The sequence below is a fragment of the Glycine soja genome, chromosome 14, assembly GCF_004193775.1.
Source record: "Glycine soja cultivar W05 chromosome 14, ASM419377v2, whole genome shotgun sequence".
Taxonomy (NCBI): Eukaryota; Viridiplantae; Streptophyta; class Magnoliopsida; order Fabales; family Fabaceae; genus Glycine; species Glycine soja.
The window spans coordinates 3,918,181-3,941,715 of NC_041015.1; the positions used below are offsets into that span (position 1 = coordinate 3,918,181).

Genomic DNA, 23,535 nt, shown 5'->3' on the forward strand with positions numbered 1-23,535 from the left:
TTATCTAGCACTGGCATGAGAATGACATGCTGATAGTCTAGCCAATTTCGGGTTACAGCCACGGGGTAATGGTACAAGCTTTTGATTGTGTCTTAGTTTATTTCCTGGGGCTTTGCCCTTTCAGTTCAACAAAATAAATAAATGCAATTAGAGGCAAATTGCACAAAATTTTGAAATTGAAGAGGCAAATTGTACAAAAGTTAATAAATGATAAAATTGTTAGTGGTGAGATTAATTTTCATATTTTATTACTTTTCCTGTTTCATTATAATTATTGTATAAAAGAAAAAAATTATCTTAAAATAATTATCATTTTAATTTTTTGTTAATGTATTATTAATTTTTTTTTACTTATATTTCTTGTAATATTAATAATGAAAAACAAAAATTACAAATAAATTAATGATTATATATAATTAATTTTATAAAATTATTATGCTCTTTTATTTATTAATTATTTTTTCTTAATTCATGTAAAATAATCTAAAATGACAATTATAATAACACAGAAAATATTATCATAATCACTAAATTACTGTATTTGACATGTTTAATTTAATTCATAAATAAAAATGTTGTATCTATTCTATTCGTCTCCAAAGTATAACCATTGGGGAATTTATTTTTTATCTAATATAATTTTTATTATTTAGTTAAAATTAAAAATAATATAACTGTTAAAAAATCAATCATAAAAAGTATTTAAAATAATACGTTCTTATAAAAAATTGAAATTAAAATACCCGTCCCTCTAACCACTTATTTTTTATTAAATAAATATTTTTTAGCACAATCAAATGGCCATATTTATTGTATGAAAAGTATTATTGTAAAAAATAGTTTATATTTAATAAATTATACAAAAATAATATATAAATTATATAAAAAAATTAATATATAAAATATACCATTATCTTTTATTATTCAAAGTGGACTATGATAAATAAGTTATACTCTTAAAAAAAATTGTATTGAGGAATCTATCTTCAATGTAATAAGCAATGTCACAATGAATTGTTATTTTGACAAAAGGAAAATCATATCATTATCATTCATAACATTTGAGAAATACAAAATGGAATGCATATCATTAGCATTGAACCTTGATGTTCTTCTAAGGTTATAAGCAACAAGATTGACTCATCTCCTAGCATAACTCACCCTAGAGTTTGGAATAGGAGATAACAATTGCCTACAGTTTGATGGTATCCAATGATAAGGGTTGAGTCCAGTTGCAACAGTTGTGATGATGTGAGTAATCAATTTGCAGTTAGTCTCAAAAACAATATTTTGGAGATGCACTTCAGTAATCAATTGGAGGGTTTTGTAGAGACCAAACACTTCAATTTCTGCAGGTTTCAGTAGCCCATTGAAATAGCATGTTCGAGCTTTTATGAAGAGACAATTGGTGTGTCTCGTAGGCACATGCCAATGCCAAAACGCTTTTGTGTCCAGATTGCATTTCGTGTATCCTTGCTCTGGTTTTTGCCATTTCATTTGGTTTTGCTAGATATTGCATGAAGAGATGAATTGCAGTAGTTAGTTGAGTTTTAGAGTTCTCCCAAACTTTCTGGTTTCTAGCTTTCCAAATGCTCCAAAGAGTTACAACTAGCCTGTTTTTTTGTTGCAGAGGAAGAGTATGGAGAAGGTGGAACATAAGATGCTGGAAACCATATCCGAGGAGTTTATTATAGCTTCTATAGAGTTCTAGAGGCCAGCATGTTGCCAAAACTTGCTCTTGAGCTTTGGGACAAGACATGAAGAGGTGCCACTCATTCTCGAAATGCGTAGAACAAAACCAACACTAGAGGCTTCGTCTGATTGGACCCAATAATCAAAGAAAAAAAAAAGGGAGAAAGATAAGATTAAATTCTCTTTATTTTCTTTCATTTATTTCTGATGAAAATGAGAGCAAAATTGGGTGATGTGGGCCCTATTTTAAAATTTATTTTCACCCGAAAAAAAAACTCAAATTTATATATGAAAAGATAAAAAGATTCTCAATCTAATTATTAAATCTTTTTTATATTCTTTTTGTTATTTATTGTTGTTGTTTTTATGTTAGAGGTGTTTTTATTTATCTGTTTGAGGTATTTTTTTTCCTTCTCTTATTTTTACTTTGCAATTATTTCCCCCCCCCCCCCCCCCCCCCCCCTCTTTTGTATGTTCTTCTCCTTCCTCATTTGCTCATTCTTTTCTTCACGTTTTTTTCCTTCTTCGTTTTTTTTCTTTTCTCATTATTTCATCACTTGCAATGTTTGCTAATTTACTATGAGCATCCTGATGGTGTTCGAAGGGTTGCGATGCTTAATTTTATAATTATTTAATCTTTTTTCTAATTTTTTTATTTAAGTTTATAAAAATATATTAATATATTCAAAATTTGTTAATTCATTTTTTAACTTTGTTTGTAAATAATTTTATTTAAGGGTATGCATGTCTTTTTATAAATTTATATTTTTCTTTCTTCTCATTTTTTATACAATCTAACAAAGGAAAAGAAAATTCATTTTATCTTAATTTCTTTTGATTTTCTCTTATAACAAACAATAAAAAAATCACCTCATTTTCTATTTTTTTTATTTCCTGTCTTTTTCTTTTCTTTCACTTTTCTTTATTTTTAATTTCTTTTGTAAACCAAAAAAAGAGTAAGATTGACCAGCATAATTTTAAATTATGTCACCTATGTTACAGTTTACTCCATAGTTTACTTGAGCATTGATTGTTATAATTTATTTAATTATATAAGTTTTATAATTATAAAATTTAATAAATAAAATTGTATAATACATAAACTTGTTTAATTAAAATAAAAATCTTTATTAAATAAATTTATCGTCTTAAATTTTAATTTTTTTTCATACAATAAATATAGGGTTTGTGCTTTAAAAAAAATTATTTTAAGTGGGACATCATTATAATTTTAATTTTTGTTATAAGTATATATTATTATAAATTATTTTTATAACTGATTTTTTTAAATAAGTTATATTTTTAATTAAAATAATAAAATTCTAATAGGAAAAATTAAATTCTCACAATAGTTATTACTTTGGGACCAAATCTGCAATTAACAAATACGGCTATAGTATTCATAAAATAATTTTTATTTAGAACTAAAAAAAGTCAAGTGACTTATTATCTGAAGTGATAGAGGAATAGGAAAAGAGTATGGATTTTAATTCTATTCTGAACATTTATTATTTTAAACGTTTATAATTTTCACAGATTTAATTTCTTAACTTTAAATATTTTCACACATTTTATCTTTCAGTGTTTAAAATTCTGTACATTTTTTCCGAACTGTAGATCGGCACAATAATGCCATTTCAACGATCCCTATTAGTGTCATGTGTATTATCATGTTAATATCAAAGTATCACGTCAATAATAAGTACCATCACATTATTAGTCAATTAACGATAATGACCATTCAACTAATATAGTAATAAAATTTCCAGAATTTTAGCCTCTAGTTCCCGATGGTTAAAAGACAATATAATATTCAATTTACATGTTGAACTTAAGAGCTTATTTTTACATGTTGAACTTATGACGAGTATAGTTTGTTTGATAAGTTTATTAAAAAATACTTCTAAAAGAAAAATAAATAAATTTCTCTACAAATTCAGTAGTTTATGTGTAAACTAATTTCTCATCTTTTAAGAGAATTTTTACAAATTAATTTATATATGTTAATTTTATCTTATTAAAAATTCTTTTCTTTTCTCTTTATTATCTTCTTCTCCTAACATGTCCTAAGAGACTTGGTTCAAAATTTTTGTGCCAAGAAAAAAGTATGATGATGAAGACCAAAGGGACCCTGATGAGTAGGAATAGGAGTATATGATATAATTCTGCTGACCAAAATCAACGTCTTCCCATTTGTCTTAAAAACTTACTTGAAAAATGGAGAACTGAAATGTCCTATCAGTTAGACGCCACAGCTTATCTTTGTTTGGTGTCTCCTATTGGCCAAGTGGTTAAAGGAAAGGAAAGGAAAAAGACAACTAGTACAGACAGATAGTGATATATCTTGTTTCCTTTTTAATTAAATTTGTATCAATAATTATTTTAAAAAAGACATTGTCCGGCTATAATTAATTTTCAATTAATGGCGTCTAATTACTAAACATGTGTTTGAAAACATGTTGGGAAGTAAGAAATTATGTTTGAATTTTGAAATATAGAATGCAATAAGTCAATAATTGCAAGCTTCTTAATAAACATGAAAGACTTTGGTTTTTAAAAAAAAACATGAAACACTACATCTAAAATATAAATCCAATCACGCTATAGAAACCGTTGAAGTTCAAAACAATTAATATGAAAAATTTCTTATGCTTGAAAATTATAAGCTATGGGTGCTAATCAATTTTAGGAGGTAAATTTTGCGGGTACCGAATACAATAACAGCAAGGCAGATCTATTGTCACTTAATAATTTGTTACATGCCAGAATAACAGAATAAGGAGTTCACAAGCTTTCGTAATAAATAAAAGATAAATTCTAATTAGTGCCTAAAGAAATTAGTTAAGAAATTTAAAAATAAAAATATTTTTATTGAGAGACGAAAAATTATATTATTTATTATTTTTTACGTTGTTCTATAATTTACATAATAAATATATTTTTTTAATTTCTTAATTAATATCTTGAATATTAATTAGCAAGATCCTAAATACAGTAAATAATTTTAGAACTTCATTTGATGGTGCTACCTTCTAAGAAACCACGTGCTGAAACATCATAGTACTACAATTTAAGGGAAAATGCAAGGAAGGTTGGGTTCGCCTCCATGAGATGAGTCCACCGATACCAAAGTAGACAATTCAACTACGTAAGTACGCATGCATCTCATGATTCATGAGATACACAGGAGAATTTTTAATTTGTCATGTTGTCTTCACTGAACTCTTTGCATTCCTATAAATGGCACACACCTAGCATCCTAATATGCACCAACAAACACATTAAGTATTCTCATAAGAACAAAGGAAAGACAAAGAGAGAGAGATGGAGAACTTTCCCGTGATCAACTTGGAGAATCTCAACGGTGAGGAGAGGAAAGCTACCCTGCACCAGATTGAAGATGCTTGCCAGAACTGGGGATTTTTTGAGGTACCCCACAACCACAAACTTGCTGACAAAAGCTCTGTCATACTCATACTCAAATTTATATCTATACATTTGAAACATTAAGTTTTCTTAATCTTGTTCATTTAAATTATATATGCTAATTGTGCTGCTTTCCTGATTGTAGTTGGTGAATCATGGAATACCCCTTGAACTTTTGGATACGGTGGAAAGGTTAACAAAAGAGCATTATAGGAAATGCATGGAGAAGAGGTTCAAGGAGGCAGTGTCAAGCAAAGGGTTAGAAGATGAAGTAAAGGACATGGATTGGGAGAGCACCTTCTTTTTGCGCCATCTCCCAACCTCCAACATCTCAGAAATCCCTGATCTCAGCCAAGAGTACCGGTATGACAAATTGAAAACCATATGATAAGGTGATTGATACATAGCATTGTCTACACATGACATGGTCTAAACTAGATGAGTTAATGATGCAGGGATGCAATGAAGGAATTTGCACAGAAGTTAGAGAAACTAGCAGAGGAGTCGCTAGACCTGTTATGTGAAAATCTTGGATTAGAGAAAGGGTACTTGAAGAATGCATTTTATGGATCAAGGGGTCCAAATTTTGGGACAAAGGTAGCAAACTACCCTGCATGCCCAAAGCCAGAGTTGGTGAAGGGTCTTCGTGCACATACGGATGCGGGTGGGATTATCCTTCTCTTGCAAGATGACAAGGTCAGTGGCCTTCAGCTTCTCAAAAATGGCCAATGGGTGGATGTGCCTCCAATGCGCCATTCCATTGTTGTTAACCTTGGTGACCAAATTGAGGTATGTACCTTTTTCTTTCAATAATGGTTATGTCCCTAAAGCATAACACATTACTCATAGTAATTCTCGTTCAACATTTTGGTCTAATATCATAGGTCATTACCAATGGGAGATACAAGAGTGTGGAGCATCGTGTGATTGCCCAAACGAATGGGACCAGAATGTCCGTAGCCTCATTCTACAACCCTGCCAGTGACGCTCTTATCTACCCTGCACCAGCATTGTTGGAGCAAAAGGCAGAGGATACAGAACAAGTGTATCCAAAATTTGTATTTGAGGATTACATGAAGCTCTATGCTACACTCAAGTTCCAGCCTAAGGAGCCCAGATTCGAAGCCATGAAGGCAGTAAACTCATTTTAGACTATTTCCAACTCCATCACACCTTAACAGGAGCTATACCTATATAATATACTGCCAGAAGAATTTTTATTGATTTCGAAATTTGAAGAAGAAAAGAAACAGCAACGAGGAAACCATTATTTGTATTCTAATTATTCAATTTCTTATTACAACAGGTGATTTGATTACTTCCGTTTTAATAAATAATGAATTATTCTGATAAGAAGCAATTAAGCATTGTTTTTCCCTTCTCTCATGTGTTTGTTGGGTCTAGTCGATTTCTAGATCTTTTATTTGCTCCATTTTTTTTGAGAATAAGAACTGAGGTTCCAAATTGCCTGCTACGATCAAAGACTGTTTGTACATTGTAGCAATGGTTTTAACTAATGGATTACGGTTTGAGCTTAAACCAGAAACTCTTTATTCTTGCTTCTGCATACCAACCCATATAATTTACTTTTCTTTTTTTTATTTGAACCAAGATGTCCTTCAAGACTAATTTCTTTTGACGTATAAAGATTGTCAAAGTAGGGTTTGTCTCGCCGGACAAAGTTTTCTTTGTTCAGATGATGAGGAATCGAATCCATTACAACATGTGAACCCAACTATTTACCATTTGTACTGGACTTTGTTAGTCGAACCCATATAATCATGATATGTAAATGTGACACAAAAGTTCAGTATAAATCACAGCAATAACTTTAACGTTGAAATCAAAATTATTAGAGGTATTACACCAAGAATGTCCAGAAACTTTTCTCCTTAACTGCAAACATTACACAATACAACAACAAACACAGTTTCTACAATTCAAAAGCTGTTTCGTTGCTCATAATATGTGTTTCTTACACAAATGCACACCACACTCTTTGCTTAAACACAAACGTGACATGAAATGGGAAAGCGAGAAATCAAATAGACTTGCATGATATGATAATGACATGAATCCAACACCACAAAGAATTAAGAACAATATAGCTCTAAATATGACATGGTAGAAGCTCCTCCTATAAACTGTGTCCTTTACTTTTGGAACCTTATATAAAATGGCTGTTAGAAGATCAAAGTAGAGTGGCAACTGTGCTACGGCATAGAAAGTGACAAGGAAACAAGTGACTAGATAAATGGGGAATATGACCGTCTTGTATTTGTGAGTGAACAGAAAAGAATGGCTGGTGCAGAAAGAAACAAGCAATGCAACAATGGATACGAAAAGAGAAGTTAAGCCAAAAAGAAGAAGTGAAAAAGTTTAGCATCATATAAGTGAAAAAAAGACTCACAAATTTAAGTCTTAAATTTTTAAATTAAAGTGTGGTGTAGTTTTTTTTATCTAATTTTAATTGTAAATATAGTTTAGTTAGTGTGTTAGATTCTCTTCTTTAGTTTTATGTTGCAACTGCTTTATATATAAACCGGCCGGTTTTCTTTTCAACGAGAGTTTAGTGTATTTATTTTGGTATTGGTATACGTTGGACATTAAAAATGTCTGGATCCAATCCTGCCGAAAAAAACATGTATGGGTCAAATTCGTAAATCCCCGTTTCCAATGTAATCTTGAAAAGGTGGTGCTTCCATCTTTAGCTCCTTCAAGAGTTGACAACCCCATTGATGCCTCTCCTTTGTCTTCTTTACTTCATTTATGTCTTAAAAAGCAAGTCAATGAAACCAGAAGAATTGGGTTAATCATTTAACAAGGAGTAGATAGCAATAAATCAAGAAACATGGAGAATACTTAGTACAAACAATACATTTACCCACTCCTGAAAGGCCAAGAATATGTACAAATGCAGACCTAACTAACTGTTGAAAGGTTTCATAGTTAGGTGGCAAAAGTCCAAATCCAAACTGTTCATTGATTGGTGGGTTTTCTGTGTCAATCTGATTCTTTCTCCTAGACATTTTGCCTGACCAAAAGAAATGTGTCAGAAGAAGTAGATTTTGAGTTTTGAGAAACTAGTTTCCAAAACAAAAACAATTTTTTTTAAAAAAAATCCAACACGTCCCATTTGTTTGGTTAGAATAGAAAAAAGAAGAAAGGAAGAAAATTGTGTAGAATTTGAGTGTGCATTAGGACTTTGAGAGGAGTGAACTCCTCTTTATTATGCTCTGTTTTAAGGAAACCATAATAATGCACTATTATGAGTGCCAAATCTGTATAGCATATGTATATAGTAGTAGTAATTAGTACAATAGGGTACAAAAAAAAAATAGCGTACTGTTTTTTCACAATAGAAATAGAAATTAAATACAAAATAAAGTTTTTAATTTTGTATATATGCTGTGATTAATTTAACTTAAATTAAATAATAATTTATTTAAAATTTATTGTAACAAATATATATTATTTTCTAATAATAATATATTATTTCACAATTAAATCATATGAGTAATTGAAATTATAAAACAAAAAAGATAATCCTTAATAAATGTTCATCATTTCGAACTTTGTTGTTAAGGATAGGTCAAATTTGATCCTTAATTACCTTGGCAAATAATTATCATTTTGGTCGCTTATATATTCTCAGAGCACATACAAAAAATTTTCTAATTAATAAACCCCAAATAAAAAACAGGATTAAAAGATTTCATCTTTAATAACCACTAGAATTTAGACAATTACCTTATTTTAAATTTCATCATTAATTTATTTACACTTAATGCGTCATTTTCTCTCTCATATCATTTATACGTAAAAAAAAATTAAAAAAAAAAACTAAAATGTCATACATGATATATATATATATATATATATATATATATATATATATATATATATATATATATATATATATATATATATATCATTTACCTTCTTTTATCATGCACCGCTGTTATTTTTATTTTATTCATTCCGGAACTTATAGCTAGGTGTGGTAACTCTAATTTTTTCCAATATTTTCATTATAATTGTTAATTAAAAATTATAAATAAAATTATAAAAATTAAAACTACTACGTTTTTATTATCACACACACATGTCATATACTCTTTATTACTTTAAATTTGTAATATAAGAATAGATTTTATTCAAATAGAAATCACTTTCTTAGTAATTGAAAAATTAGTAACTAAGTTCATATCTAACTATTAAAATATTAGTCGTTAAGTAATTGACTAAAATGAAAAGTAAAATATTATTGAAACATTATTTTTTATATATTTCAACCATATTAAATAAATAAAATTTGATTTCTCTACAGTTAAAATAAATAAGAAAGGTGTATCTAAAGTGAATATAGAGTATAGTTTGTTTAATTAATTAAAAATAGTTATTAAGATTTTAATATTTTTATAATTTAATAACTTTAGAGTATGTTCAAAATGTTGAAATTTTAATTTTTATAATTCTTAATTAACTATTATAAATAAAAATTTAATTAACAAATATAATGAAAATATTGGAAAAAAAGTTAAGTATTAATGTACTATACTTATAAGTTGTATTAATAAAATAAAAAATATGTGATAAAGGAATATATATGACATAAGAGAGAAAACAAAATGCATTAAATATGATAATAATTGCATAAATGATAAAATATTCAAAATAAGATAATTGTTTAAATTCTATTGATTAGAAAAGATGAGATGGCTTAATTTCATTTTTTTTTCTTGACATCAATTAGACAAATCCTAAAAAAATCATTTTGATCACTAATAGTAGCGCACATCAATTAATTTGAGTTCTCTTTATATTACACGTCAATCATTTTGGTAATCTGACAGTAGTCTTCAAATTAATAATGATAGTCTTCTAAATTGATTGATGCTTAATTGTAATCTATCAATTTGGTGTATAGATCCCAATTACACATTTGTTACATTATAGCTATAATACCTGTGAAAGAATTTTGAATTACACACATCAAGCAAGGAATTATTGTATGATGTGAGACTATATATATATGTTTGCAATGTGAATTAATAGGCAAGAAATTATTGTATAATGTGTGAGTATTACTTGTCTTAATGTGAATCAATCTCTATATTATATGTAATTATGTTTTTTTTTATATGATTATATGTCACATAGAGATCGACTACATCTATAAATATATGATGGTTAGAAGGATTAATGGTCTCTACTCTCTTATAAGTGAATTAGTTTAAAGTGAATATCTTGATTAATGTAAGAGAAAAAATTAAGAAAACTAATTACATATTATATAGAGACTAGTTAATACTATAGACACATGATAATTTCATATAACATAGTTTCTAGCAACAAGAAGAAAATATTGTGTGATTTAGAATTACTAGATGTTCATAGGTCCCATATCCCATCAATATCATTGTGACATAGGCATTGGATACATATAAAACATTAATTTTTGTGTTTATCCTTTTTTTATGATTATGACATGTAATAAATGATGTTAAAAAAAAGAGATTAACACACAAAAAAAATGTTACCGTATAAATTGTTTTACAAATAGCATGAAGCATTAATTGGTTAATAAGTGTGATGGCCTAGGGCCCTTAAATGACGAGCCCAAATTTTTTATCTCTAATATCGGAAGAAAAAATTACGATTTCACACTTGGCCTTTTAACTTCTGTAATTTAATATCCAATTAACTAATTATACATTCCAATTTTCCAACTTTACAACTAATATTTGTGCAATCAGTTTCCACCAAAACCATGAAGAATCCTTCAATGTTTTCTAAGTTTATGGTAAGGAAAATAATATTTTATCATATAGATATAATTCATATACTCATTGGCTGTCTGGCTCACTGCTCACCACTCCTGCGTGCTCATTGCTAGTGCCTATTTGGTTGCCTATTTGGTTGACTCTTGATCCAAAAAGGAACTTTATAAATTTCCTTCAAGTGTGAGACCGGGAGACACTTTTGGCACTTTGTTTGTATATTGGTATGTGCATAAAATTTTTTCATTATCTTTTGTTGCTTTGTTATTTATTTAATTTATTTTAAAAAATAATATTTATAAGTTATTTATAGGATAATTGTTCATGTTGAAATTTAATGGTTTAGAGTATAATATTAGTTTCAAATAAATATTAAGAAAAGTAGAAAATGTGACTAGCAATGGTGGAAAGAAAACAACCACTTAAATGGGTAATTATATTCAATGGTTAAGAGTGAATGGCCTTAATGTGATGTAATGAGAATTGACACATAAAATATTATTAGTATTAGCTAATTATATAAGATAGCCACTACCACTCATTCAAAAATGTAAGTATTGTTGTGTCTAATTTGATATTATTTTTTTAATTATGTTTAGTGTCTAAATTTAGTTTTTAGAATTAGCAAATTGAAAAAGTGTGAGCAGGTATTGAACTTTGACTTCTACTTCTAGGTGTATATAAGAATTGATTGAAGAAAAAAGGTAATGCATATTTTTAAAATTTGTTAAAACTTTGTTAGTCAATGACTAAATGCAATAAGCCATATAATTTTTAATAAAAATATGCACTTACTTTTTTATAGAATATATATTTATAGTTTATAATATTTATATTTTACGTTATGTCACTTTTTCTAGGTCACACGGGAAGAATAATTTTAGTTAGTATTCACCTTCGTCAATTCAGACTGCTATGAATGAGACCAATGAAACTGTAGCTAATTACCAGCAAAGAAAAACCAAACGTAATTACTTTGCTTGTTTCATTCAATTATCCTTTTTCTTGTATGTCGTGCATGTTATCTTTTCCCTTTTTGGAATGTTATCATGCATGTCGTGCAACACACCTTCAGTTATCTTTTCCTTTTTTGGAATGTTGCATTCGTAGCTGTGACATTTCCTTTCTCTTTTTTGCGCCTTGTTAATTATGATCTCTGTAACTGAGCTAAAGTGGGAAAAAGAGATAAAGCAGAATACTTCATGCGTTGCAGCATGCAGAGATGTTTCAGGTTTCCCTACTCCAATCTGGGGTTAGCCCGCTGCAGTGTTTGTTTTGTCAGATTGAGTTGGATTAAGGCTAATCAATTATGTGCTTCGAGTCTTTGTTAGGAATTTCAAAATTAAACTTTGAGCAAAAGCTACCATAATACGAACTGAATAAAAAAATTATGTTGTTGGTCTTAGTGCATGTTTGAAATTTGTGTTGGAAAAAATGTCAGAGTTAACAAAAGAGATCAAAGAAACACGTAGTCTTTTAAGGGATTGACATTAATGATAGGAATTAAAAATACAAAAATAAAATTTAGGGATTAAAATGACTGAAATAATTTTATAGGACTAAAAAACCAAAATGACCAAATTACATAGACTAAAAAAAATTAAAGCTTAAAGAAATTTTATAGATTTTAACATTCAAAGTATAAATAAAACATACAAATTGTATTACTTAAGTTTAAATTTTAATAGAATACAAAATGTCAGTTAATAATAATAAACTTACATCTAAAATAAATAATAAAAGACAAATTAATACAATATAAAATCTTAGGAAATTAAGATAGAAAAATTATAAAGTTATATAAATAAGTAAATTATATGTTTTATAAGAAGAAATTAATAATAATTGACAAAGTAATTTATAACTATTTTTTATTTTTATTAAAATTTATTTTTTTTATCTTTGAATATTTTTAATTTAAAAAAATTAACAAAAAAAATTGAAAATGCTGGTTCAAATCAATTATCTATCTGCATCGATTCTTGACCTTTTTTTTCCCACTATATGTAGTCCGGTTTGATCGATTTTTGACTGATTCTTGTCAGTTTTAAAATCTTCCAATTGTTTTTAAAAAAATTAAAAGATCAATCACGTAAACAGGTTTTCGATCAGACTGGTCGACAGACGATCTAATTCAATTTTAAAAATTATGATTTCCACATTCACAACAATTAATAACGTACAAGGTACATAAACCCGTCCGTGGCAGCCTCCGGTGCTCCATAGTTTTTTGACAATATTCAATTCGAATGTTGGACTTAACACACTTAATTCATTTTTATTTTTTTTGCTAAGAACCAAAAAATATGATAAAGATGATCAAGTGACCGCCATGGCCAAGATATATTTTGACCAAAACCAAGGTCTTCCCATTGGTCTCAAAAACTTGGAATTGTAGAACAGAAATGTCCTATCAGTTAGACGCCACAGTTTGTTTTTTTGTGTGGCTCCTATTGGTCCAGTGGTCAAAGGAATAGAAAAAGACAACTAGTTCAGATAATGATATTTCTTTATTCTTTTTAAATTAGTATCAATGGTTATTTTTTTAAAAAAAAATAAATTGTCCAGATATAATTTTCAATTAATGGCATCTAATTACTAAATGTGTGTTTGAAAACTAAGAAATCATGTTATATATATATATAACATTCTTAAATACGAAACTTATTCAAATATGAAATATAAAATCAAACACGCTAGTAAAATTGTTCAATCGCAGCTTATTAGAACCTCAGACTGAAAGAATATGAATTTTTTTTCGTGCTTGTAATAACTTGTAAGCTATTGGTTCTAATTATTTTCAGGATTGTCTTACTTATTTAATTAATGGCATGTGTGTTTGGGAAACACCTTAGAAATTAAGAAAACGTTTTAGATAAACTATAACGATAAAATTCTTAATAAATTTGAAAAATCACATTGAAATAAAAAACCGAACACGCTATGCAAAATTAATGAAAGACAATTACATGGTAGAACCTCAGCCCAAAACAATATGAAATTTTTCTCATGCTTGTAAGTTGTAGTTGTAGGCTATAGTAATCAATTTTAAATGGAGGTAAATTTTGTGGGTATCAAATATAATAATACAATGGCAGATCTATTTGACTCAAGAATTTTTAGATGTCAGAATAAGTCGTTCACAAGCTTACATAATAATAACTACAATAATCAATTTTAGAACTTCATTGGCTGGGTAGTGCCACCTACTGAAGAAACCACGTGCTGAAACACCATAGTATTACAATTTAAGGGAAGATGCAAGGAAGATTGGTTTCGCCTCCATAGATGAGTCCAACGATACCAAAAGTAGACAATTCAACGTGACAAGAAATGAAAAAGCGACAAAATCAAATAAAAAAGATTTGCTGAAGCTGATGATATGATAATACCACACTCTGAATTAAGTACAATATAATACAGCTCTAACAATTATATGGTAGAAGCTCCTCCTCCTCCTATTCCTATAAATTGTCTTCTTCATTAGAACCAGTGGCATCTAAACAAAAATGAAAGATAAGACACCACACTTAACCTAAATTCTTAAGTTTTAAATTCAAGGGTCTTCTTTTCAATTATATATTTTTCAATTTTTTCACTTTTAGTTGATGTGTAACTTCACCTCACAATTATACTCTAATATATTTTGTGTTCGAAATTACTAAACAGCAAAGAATTGCCAATGCAGAAAGCAACAAGCATTGCAACAATGGAAACGAAAAGAGAACATAAGGCAAGAAGAAGTTTGAGTGGCAAACTCTGTATAGCTTTCGAGAAGTGAGTATATATAGCAAAGTCCAACAAACGTGTATATATAGCAGGATTGCCTTCTAAATTAGGGTTACCATTATTATCGGTGCCGCCGGGGATATTGTTTCTGGCTGTAGCAAACGAAACACTTGCAACAAGTGTCGTCACGGCAGAGAAATTCTTAGATGTGTACTTCAGCCAGTCACTGCTATCCAGTTGAAGTTCTTCATGTGCATCCTGGAAGATTTCTCCTGCGGTTTTGCAATTCATGTGGGTTCTGAAGTAAAAGTATATATCGTGGGACAGGGCTTTAATATACTGCTCCAAGGTAAAATAATTAAAATCATCAACTTGTGTACAGAGGCTTTACCACGTACAGCTTGTTTCAAAATAAATTAAAAGCACAAACAAAAGTGTAAATTGTTATAAATAGTATGATGTAGCTAGTGATAATAAACATCAATTTTCTGAATAACAAAATTGTCTATAATACAAACCTACGGTATTATACTGATAATTTTGAGTCTCTAGATAAAAGAGATCTGTTATAGAAAGCCTATATCCATGAAGGCAAGCTCGATGCTTTATCTGTTATCTCTGTTAGTAAATTAATGACATTTTTTCTGCTGTCTCAATTTTTTTTTTGTTATTTATGTTAATTATATAAAGTAGTGAAAATGTTTTTTTTTTCTAGTAGATTTCTAATATTTTTTTATTTTTATTCCATTTTTTAAAATAAAAAAACGAGGTTGCAATTAGCTGGCTACTGTTACCGAAAACTGTTTGTAGAATTGGTATTAGTAATGGTGTACACAATTTAAGAAATTTTTGGTTAAACAAGAAATTCTTATGTACTTTTGCTGCTGCAGACCAACCTAACTATAAAAGGAAAATGTGTATGTGACATAAAAATTAAGTATACAACACTCTCTTGTTCCTATTAATAGGTATAGTCAATAATTTTTTTTTTCTTATAACTTTATTTCATCTCTCTTTTTGTATTAATTATTTTTTTTAACTAAAATACTTTAGATTGTCTATTTTCCTCTCCTATGGAGATCCGAAAACAAATAAATTTCCCAAGAAAAAATTTGGAAAATTATTATAATTATAGATAAATTTAATACTAATAATTAAATTAATTAACTTTCTAACAAGTGTATAACATTATATTTAAAGTTAGAAAATCAAAATTATCTAAGGCATTCCCTAAAAGAGTGCAGAAACTTTTCTCCTCAATCGCAAACTTTGTAGCACGACCAACACAGCCTGGCTACAATTCAAAAGCTTTTTAATTTCCATAGCTATATTATTAAATAAATGCACACCCCACAAACAAAAAGGTGACTCAAAAGGAAAAGTAACAAACCAAAAATGATTTGTATAAGAATTACACGAATCCAAAACCACACTGAATCAATGATATGGTAGAAGCTCCTAGCTATAACTTGTCTCCTTTATCACTTGCCCGAGGCACCTTAGTTAAAATGGCCGTTAGAAGATCAAAGTATAGTGGAAACTGAGCCACAGCATAAAAAGTCACAGGAAAACAAGTGGCTCCATAAATGGGGTATAGGACCATCTTGTATCTGTGACTAAGCAGAAAAAAATGGCCGGTGCAGAAAGAGACAACCATGGCAGCAATGGATATGAAAAGTGAACTCAGGCCAAGAAGAAGCTTGAGTGGCAAATCTCTGCGGAAATCTTTGGCTTGCTTTCGTGAAGTGAGTATAGTAAGGAACATTATGAGTCCAGTGACTGAGAAGCAAAGTCCAACGAGTGAAGCAATGGCAAATACATCGAATGCAGGCTTGCCTTCTAAATTAGGCTTACCTTCGTCGTTGGTTCCACCAGGGATGCTGCTGGCTGTAGCAAAGGAAACGCCAGCAACAAGTGCAGCCACCACAGAACAAGATTCAGATGTATCCTTCAACCAGTCACCACTTTCCTTTATGAGTTCTTTATGTGTGTCCTCAAAGATTTCCCCAGCTGTTTTGGCCTTCTTGTCGCTTCTAAAGTAAAAGTGTTGTGGCACAAGGCTTTTAATATACTGCACCAAAGTCAAACAAAACCATCGCCATTAATATAAATACTATAAGGCTTTTCTTAATAAATATCTTATTTTTTAATAAATTTTTATTTTACATTCAATTTTTAATAAAATATTTTTATTTTTTATTCTTGATATTTTATTTTACTCCTTGATAAATTAAAAAATTTGGTGTTTGCTTCCTAATAAATTAATAAATTTTGTTTTAGTTTATATTAATAACCAATAAAAAATATTTATCATAAAATAAATACAAAATTTATTAATTTAAGAAGTTAAAAATAAATATTAAAGACTAAAAATAAAATTATTATATTATTAAATACTCAACAAAATAAAAATCTATTAGAAAACAGATAAAAAATTAAATATTTATTAAAGATAAAAACATATATAAATCATCTTATAATTAGAAATACATTACTTAATCGATAATTATAGAATTGAAAAGAGTAAAAAAAAATAAAAAATATAGGCGTAATAAATATTTAATGTGACAACAAGAGAAATAAAGACAAATAAAAAATATTAATGAACTTTTTAAAATATTATGATATGTAAGTATTCCTACTCTTGTAATAATGATAAATGTTAACAATACACTATTTAATCCAATCTTTTAACCCACTCTTCTAGATGCATTCTCTCTTATTAGTTACACTTGGAGATTTAAAAAGTGATGAGTCTCTTATTTTATTTTATAATTTTTAATAAATTTCAATTAATAATAGAATCCAGATTTTAGAAATATATTTCTAACATTTCTCTTTAATTATATTTCATAAATTTACTCTTCTTCCTTCTCATTTTTATTTACCTCATTTTATATCCATTTCTTTCTTCTTTTTTTAGTACATCAGGCATCTATCACTTTCTTTTTCTTACTATCTCTCTTCCCTAATCCAATTCACTATAAAATAAGGCTTACATTTATATTTTATTTCTGAATATTGTGAGTCTACAATTATGATAACATTATATTATATATTAAACAAAAAAAAAAATGTTTTGGGTATACCTGAAACCATTTTATATCCCACATCATTTGCAATGCAGAACCAGCTATCTGCCAAGGTTTATCCCCGCCTGGAGCATATGCTGCCAAATGCAACATGGTGTTCTCATCATCATCTACTGCCAGAATCAAGTTATTCCAAACTTCTGGCTTTGACTGCATTTTCATTTTCAAACACTCAACAACTAGGGGTTGCCTGTTCTTCACTGCCACGAGCAACACATTTTCTTTCTTTGAATTAGCGTTGTGGATGACACTTGGAATTCGATATAAAATTTCATTCACCATTTCAACTATGCCATTTCTTGCTGCAACCAAAAATGCTGTCTCCTTTTTGTCAATGTTCTTCTCGTCAGCACGTTCATCAGTTTCCTTTCTAATTGTCTCACTTGGACTTGAATTTTTTTTGTCATCAGCCTCAGTTTTCTTTTCTTCTTCCAACCCCCCCAATCCGGTGGTTTCACCTACCAATGCCAAGTCAAACAAGCACAGGTAAATGTTGTAAAAACCTTTAAAAGTTATATAAAACACTAACTCAATGTGAAAAAACCGTTAATCCTCTTAATTTTGAGGTTATACATTCTCCGTGTTATATACATTCATACATACCTTGTTTATATTGGCTATAAACATTATACATATCTGCTTCAACTTCCAAATCGGTTGGTTTTCCCCCGCTTCCTGTGAATGCTGCATAAGGCCTTTTCAATAGTGCCTTCAAGAGTTGACTACTCCATTGATGCCTCTTTTTTGTCTTCTTTATTTCCTTTAATTCTTAAAAAGCAAGTGCAATGAAACAAAAGCAATCGTACGTGTTAATTATTAAACCATCTTGCCCAAGAAAAATATTTATATAACAAGCTAGTAAGCTAGCAATGGATCAAGAAATTAGCATGCAGAATATACATACCCGCTCCTGAAAGGCCAAGAGTATGTACATATGCAGACCTCACAAATTGTTGAAAAGTTGCATAATTTGGTGGCAAAAATCCAACCTGACTAGTTCCAAATCCAAATGTATACTTGTTGGTTGATGGGTTTTCTGTGTCATGCTGATTATTTTCCGAAGGCATCTTTCCTGCCCAAAGAAAAATGCTTAAGAAATAGATAGACTTTTGAGAATCTAGTACCCCTAAAACAAAAAACAAAATTGAGAAGAAGAAAAAAAACTAAATGTTCCAACTAGTTTTTACAAAAACATTATAATGAAATAAGTTATTTTATCATGCAACTCTATAATTTGAGTAAAACGTTTTTAAGCTATTCTAATAAATTAGAAACTAACTTATTTGTCTTATGAAACACACTGATCATAAGATTCATTCTTTATGATCAAGTTAAATTGTTATTCCATTTGCTGAAATGAACCAATGCCTATGAAGACATATAATAAAATATGTTTCAGTAAATATTAAGTATTAGTAAAGAAAACAATAAAGTGATGAGATAGAAAAAAAAAAGAAAGACGGGAAGCATGAGAACCCCTTTACATACCAATTAGAGCAGCAACACTTAACAATCCACCAAATAAATCATATAATGTGGCGTAGTTCTTTGGATAATTCATTTTATCAGACTTAGGATCCTCCATCTTTCCCAAGTTCGCCTTCATTTGTCCTTCAGGGTCCAGTGATTCTACAAGTATACCTATGACAAAAGAAGAAAATTATATATATACAGTAGATAAATATTTTTTTATCTAGATGAATCAAAAATAAGTATTATTGAAGAATTTACAATAATTTACACATTCTGATTAATTAACTGAATTAAATTTTTTTAGTGGATAGAACTTTTACATACTGTACGTATTTATGATTCATAAATGTGCACATTTTAAAAAATTAGATTATTCATGTAATATAAGTTTTTGCAATACTTCTTACAATATTTTTTCTCTATCTCTCCATTACATTCATCTAATTTCACACCCCTCTCTCTTCTCATCATATATTTTTTTCCTGGTTTTACAATTTTTCTGTATACACTTACTGTGCAAAAGTAATTTATTTATTTTAAAATTGGTTATACCTGATGATTAATTGAAATACAAAGTTCATTACAATTTTTCTATTAAAGTTATTTAAAGAAAACATTACAAATAACACTCATGCATGTGGGAAAGTAGTTGTTTTGAGTTTACAGTTTATATTACAAGTTTACTCTAGCTAGCGATGTGTGCAGTTTATATTACTTACAGTGGTACAGTATTTGTTTCCACCATGAAAGTTTGCTTGCACTTCTGAAGGCCGACGGCCTAGTGGCAAGGACTGTGAGAGGAGTTAATCCCTCTATATTCTTATGTGTGCTAAGAAAATCATAATATTGCACTATTATCACAGCCAAATCTGCACCATATATAGCAATATAGTAATCAGTATAGCGTTTCAAAATTAAAAATAAAATAATTTTTAAAAAATTTAGTATGCTGTGCTGAATTTAAATTAAACTATCAAAATTATAATTTATTTAAAATTTACTGAAAATCAAAAAATAAAAAAAATGATCCTTAATAAATGTCAAGCATTTCGAACTTTGATTTTTAAAAAAAGTCAAATTTAATTCTTATTTGATAAATTATATGAATATATAGTCATTTTGTCTCTAATTTTAGTGGACGTAAATTAATTTGAATTGTGATTTTAGTACACACCAATTAATCTACTATAAATTAAAAACTTTAATTTCTAAAGTGATTTTCTCATTCTCTCCACTCTAATTATTAGATATTTGCAACAATTTTTCTCTTCTTTCCTTATAAGTGCATTCACCATGAATTCATGCAAATTACCTAAATCCTCCATATACCTGAACCCTCCACCATTAGAACAACAATAATTAACCCTATAAAAAGAAGTATTTATCGTATTCATTAATGCAACACTTCTTTTTATATCTTGTCAGATCAGTTCCCATCAGATCATTTATCATACTTATATTTTATTCACATTTTTCTCTTTTGGTCTCAATTAGCTAGTATGATAGCGTTCATGCATCATATTTCTTACATTATAACTATAATACTTAATTATCGTGGAAGAATTTTGAACTGCGGAAGAAATTATTATAGGTGTTTGGATAGTGTTTAGGATCCACGTTATCTTGCAAAATCAGGTCCAAATCTTTCAAAGTTACGGAAAAGCAAGTATTTTTAAAATCAACTTGACGCACCTTTACAAGTGTAAAAGTCCAACTAGACATGCACTTACATGATTTGGAACCATCAAGTATATGTCATATAAATATTAATTAGAACTATAACAACCGTGGAACATATAATAATTTTCTGAGTGGAAGATAAAGCAGAAAATATGAATGTTTAGGAGATCGAAAAGGAAGATAGATACAAGTAAAACATACCGAAATATTCTCTCCTAATAGCACAGTGAAGAATAGTGTCACCATTGCCCCTTTCAAGATCTTGCAAGGTGGCGCTGTGGTTGGAAATGTGAGAGAGATAAGCAAAAGCCTGTTTCTTCCAGTTGATAGCAGCTTGAAAAAGAGGTGTCTCCCCATGTTTGTTTTTTCGACTCACCAAATACATCCTTTCATTGTTGGTTCCAATGATCAACTTACATATTTTTGCGAACCCCCTGGACGCTGCTACGTGCAGAGGGGTATCTCCGTGGTCGTTCTCCATTTCTAGAGCCTTGATCTTCACACTTTGCTCTCCCTGCCTGTGCCGAATAATTGCCTTCACAAGCTCTTCAACCACACCTTCTTCGTCCAAATCTACGGCCACGTGCAGTGCAGTGCCCATGGACTCGTTGATCATTGCGGTGTGACACACTTCCACTTCATTGTACATTTTGATAACCTGGGGAGTTGAATGATTAAGGGAGAAAAAAAAGAAATAAAACTATAAATTTGATTTTCTCTACTAATAAAATTAACATTTATTAATAAAAATTAAAAAAAAAAAAAAAAAAAAACATGTCTATGACCTTTTCCCATTTTCCTTCCAACGTGTACTCAGCCAGAGAGTCAGCGACTTCATCTGCTGATGAATCGTAGGGCAATTCCTCGTCAACATTTCCAGGATTCATAGTCAAAGTGGAACTTCAAAAAATGAGCAGGTTGTATGTATGTAGTGTCAATTACTAATAGCAGAGGAAGATGTAATATTCAGGGTGCGTTATTGTTTTTTGCATGCATCTTACCAATAAATAAGGCATTAGATACTTCAACTTCACTTGTTGTGTCACTTTTTCTAGGTCACACGGGAAGAATAATTTTAGAGTTAGCAATTAATTAATGATCTTCGAGGCCGTTATGGAACTGTAGGGAACAAGGAAAGAAAAGAAAATATTCTAACATACACTTCATCTTTGGTTACCTTTTCTATATCTCATTTTCTGCCCCTACCAAAATGCCAAGTTTACTGGATTCGGAAAAAAACTGGATTCGGAAAAAAACAAAACAATACTTGTTTCAATTCTCTACCTATCATGTCGGCCAAAAGTACAATTTCCATAATTATCTTCTTCCTTTTTTCGGTCGGTTGATTCCTTGCTGTCCATGGCCTTTTTTTTTTCTTTGGACCTTTCACTGTTACTGAACAAAATTGGTCTTAACGTCACCACTTTTAGATTGAGTATCCAAAAATGGTCTTTCAACCAAAAAAATGATTTAAGTACTGGAAAAATATATTTTAGTGTTTTTTTTTACTTAAGTGTTAAAATATGATCTTCTGAATTATATCAATTTGAAAATACTATGATGACGAAATTCAGAACTGATGATTATAGAAGTCTTGATGGTGGTAATTGGTGACAATCAACCACCATCATCACCAAAGAAATTACAACTACAATATGATACCACTCTTTTAATCCCACAACAATCTCACTATCAAAATAATTTCTAGTGTATGTCCTTCTGAAATAAGTGATGAAAAATATTAATTTTTTATCAATAAATGTTATATTATCAGTTAAAAATAAATAAACGCATAATCTTTTTTCTATTGTCTTCTTTCTTCTCCTTCTATCCGTCTCGGATCAGTAACAAACAATAGTGAAGGTATGAGCAGAACATAGCGAAATATTCTCTCATGATAGCACAGTGAAGAATGGTGTGACCATTGTCCCTCATAAGATCTTGCAAGGTTGATAGCAGCTTGAAAGAGAGGCGTCTCCCCATGTTTGTTTTTTTGACTCATTATTCTTCACACTTTGCCGCTTGTGCGTGATAAATGCCTTCACAAGCTCTTGAACCTGTTGGTAAATATTTGTGTTTAAATTTAAAATTTATAAATATATATTAATTATATTAATTTTATTTTATAAAATAAAATATTTATTTAAGATTTTGTTTTAATGAGTCAACTAGTTTGTTAAGTTTGTTTTGACAACTGTAGGTTGATTTCTAACGATCATATTTTGTTGTTGCATAAATGTCTATATATATCTCTTTCCTCTTTTCTAAAAAAGCACAACCACGTTTCTTTCTTTCTCCCAAATATCTTGTTTTTCTTTTCCTATAAAAACTTATTTTTTCATGGCAAGAGCATTTGGTGTTAGAAGGTTCGGGATCCTTTCGCTGCACACGATCGGAACCAACGGATTGTCATATATTGAGAGAGGAGCGCAATCAGAATTTTTTATCCATGCAGTGAGAGCGTTTTCTTTCTAAAGATAGCGTTTACGCGCTTCAACCCATACTATTTAATTCTTTTCCTTGATTTAATTTTTTCTTGTACTTATTGTATGTTATAATGCATTATTCATGTGTTGTCAATTAAATTTATTTTGCTACTATTATTTTGTTATTTAATTCAAGACTGTACATCTTCTTCGTATTTATTTCTTTGATTTTTA

At 29.3% G+C, this 23,535-nt stretch overlaps 2 protein-coding genes across 2 annotated transcripts; one reads left to right on the forward strand and one right to left on the reverse strand.

Annotated features, from left to right (window-relative positions):
- The first annotated feature begins 4,944 nt into the window (after window positions 1–4,944).
- On the forward strand, window positions 4,945–6,657 carry LOC114384776 (1-aminocyclopropane-1-carboxylate oxidase-like). Its single transcript, XM_028344563.1, has 4 exons — window positions 4,945–5,121; window positions 5,264–5,481; window positions 5,574–5,907; window positions 6,003–6,657. Exons 1-4 carry the CDS (start codon window positions 5,017–5,019, stop codon window positions 6,267–6,269), a joined length of 924 nt encoding a protein of 307 aa, XP_028200364.1. The 5' UTR covers window positions 4,945–5,016; the 3' UTR covers window positions 6,270–6,657.
- A 9,235-nt stretch (window positions 6,658–15,892) lies between these two features.
- Window positions 15,893–21,839, reverse strand: LOC114384435. Its single transcript, XM_028344104.1, has 8 exons — window positions 21,661–21,839; window positions 21,077–21,533; window positions 19,915–20,064; window positions 19,211–19,363; window positions 18,627–18,794; window positions 18,326–18,490; window positions 17,720–18,180; window positions 15,893–16,701 (listed from the first exon to the last, which is right to left on the reverse strand). The coding sequence occupies exons 1-8, from the start codon at window positions 21,760–21,762 to the stop codon at window positions 16,093–16,095; spliced, it is 2,265 nt and encodes a 754-aa protein (XP_028199905.1). The 5' UTR covers window positions 21,763–21,839; the 3' UTR covers window positions 15,893–16,092.
- Window positions 21,840–23,535: the final 1,696 nt, after the last annotated feature.

Bases quoted from the DNA above. Each gene is read 5' to 3' on its own strand.
- LOC114384776 (XM_028344563.1), top strand. From the start codon at position 5,017: ATGGAGAACTTTCCCGTGATCAACTTGGAGAATCTCAACGGTGAGGAG. The intron at 5,122-5,263 runs GTACCCCACAAC...TCCTGATTGTAG, and splicing joins AGAACTGGGGATTTTTTGAG to TTGGTGAATCATGGAATACC. The intron at 5,482-5,573 runs GTATGACAAATT...TTAATGATGCAG, and splicing joins GATCTCAGCCAAGAGTACCG to GGATGCAATGAAGGAATTTG.
- LOC114384435 (XM_028344104.1), bottom strand. From the start codon at position 21,762: ATGAATCCTGGAAATGTTGACGAGGAATTGCCCTACGATTCATCAGCA. The intron at 18,795-19,210 runs GTATGTAAAGGG...TTCTTTGGGCAG, and splicing joins AAGTGTTGCTGCTCTAATTG to GAAAGATGCCTTCGGAAAAT. The intron at 16,702-17,719 runs GTATACCCAAAA...ACTTTGGTGCAG, and splicing joins GGGATATAAAATGGTTTCAG to TATATTAAAAGCCTTGTGCC.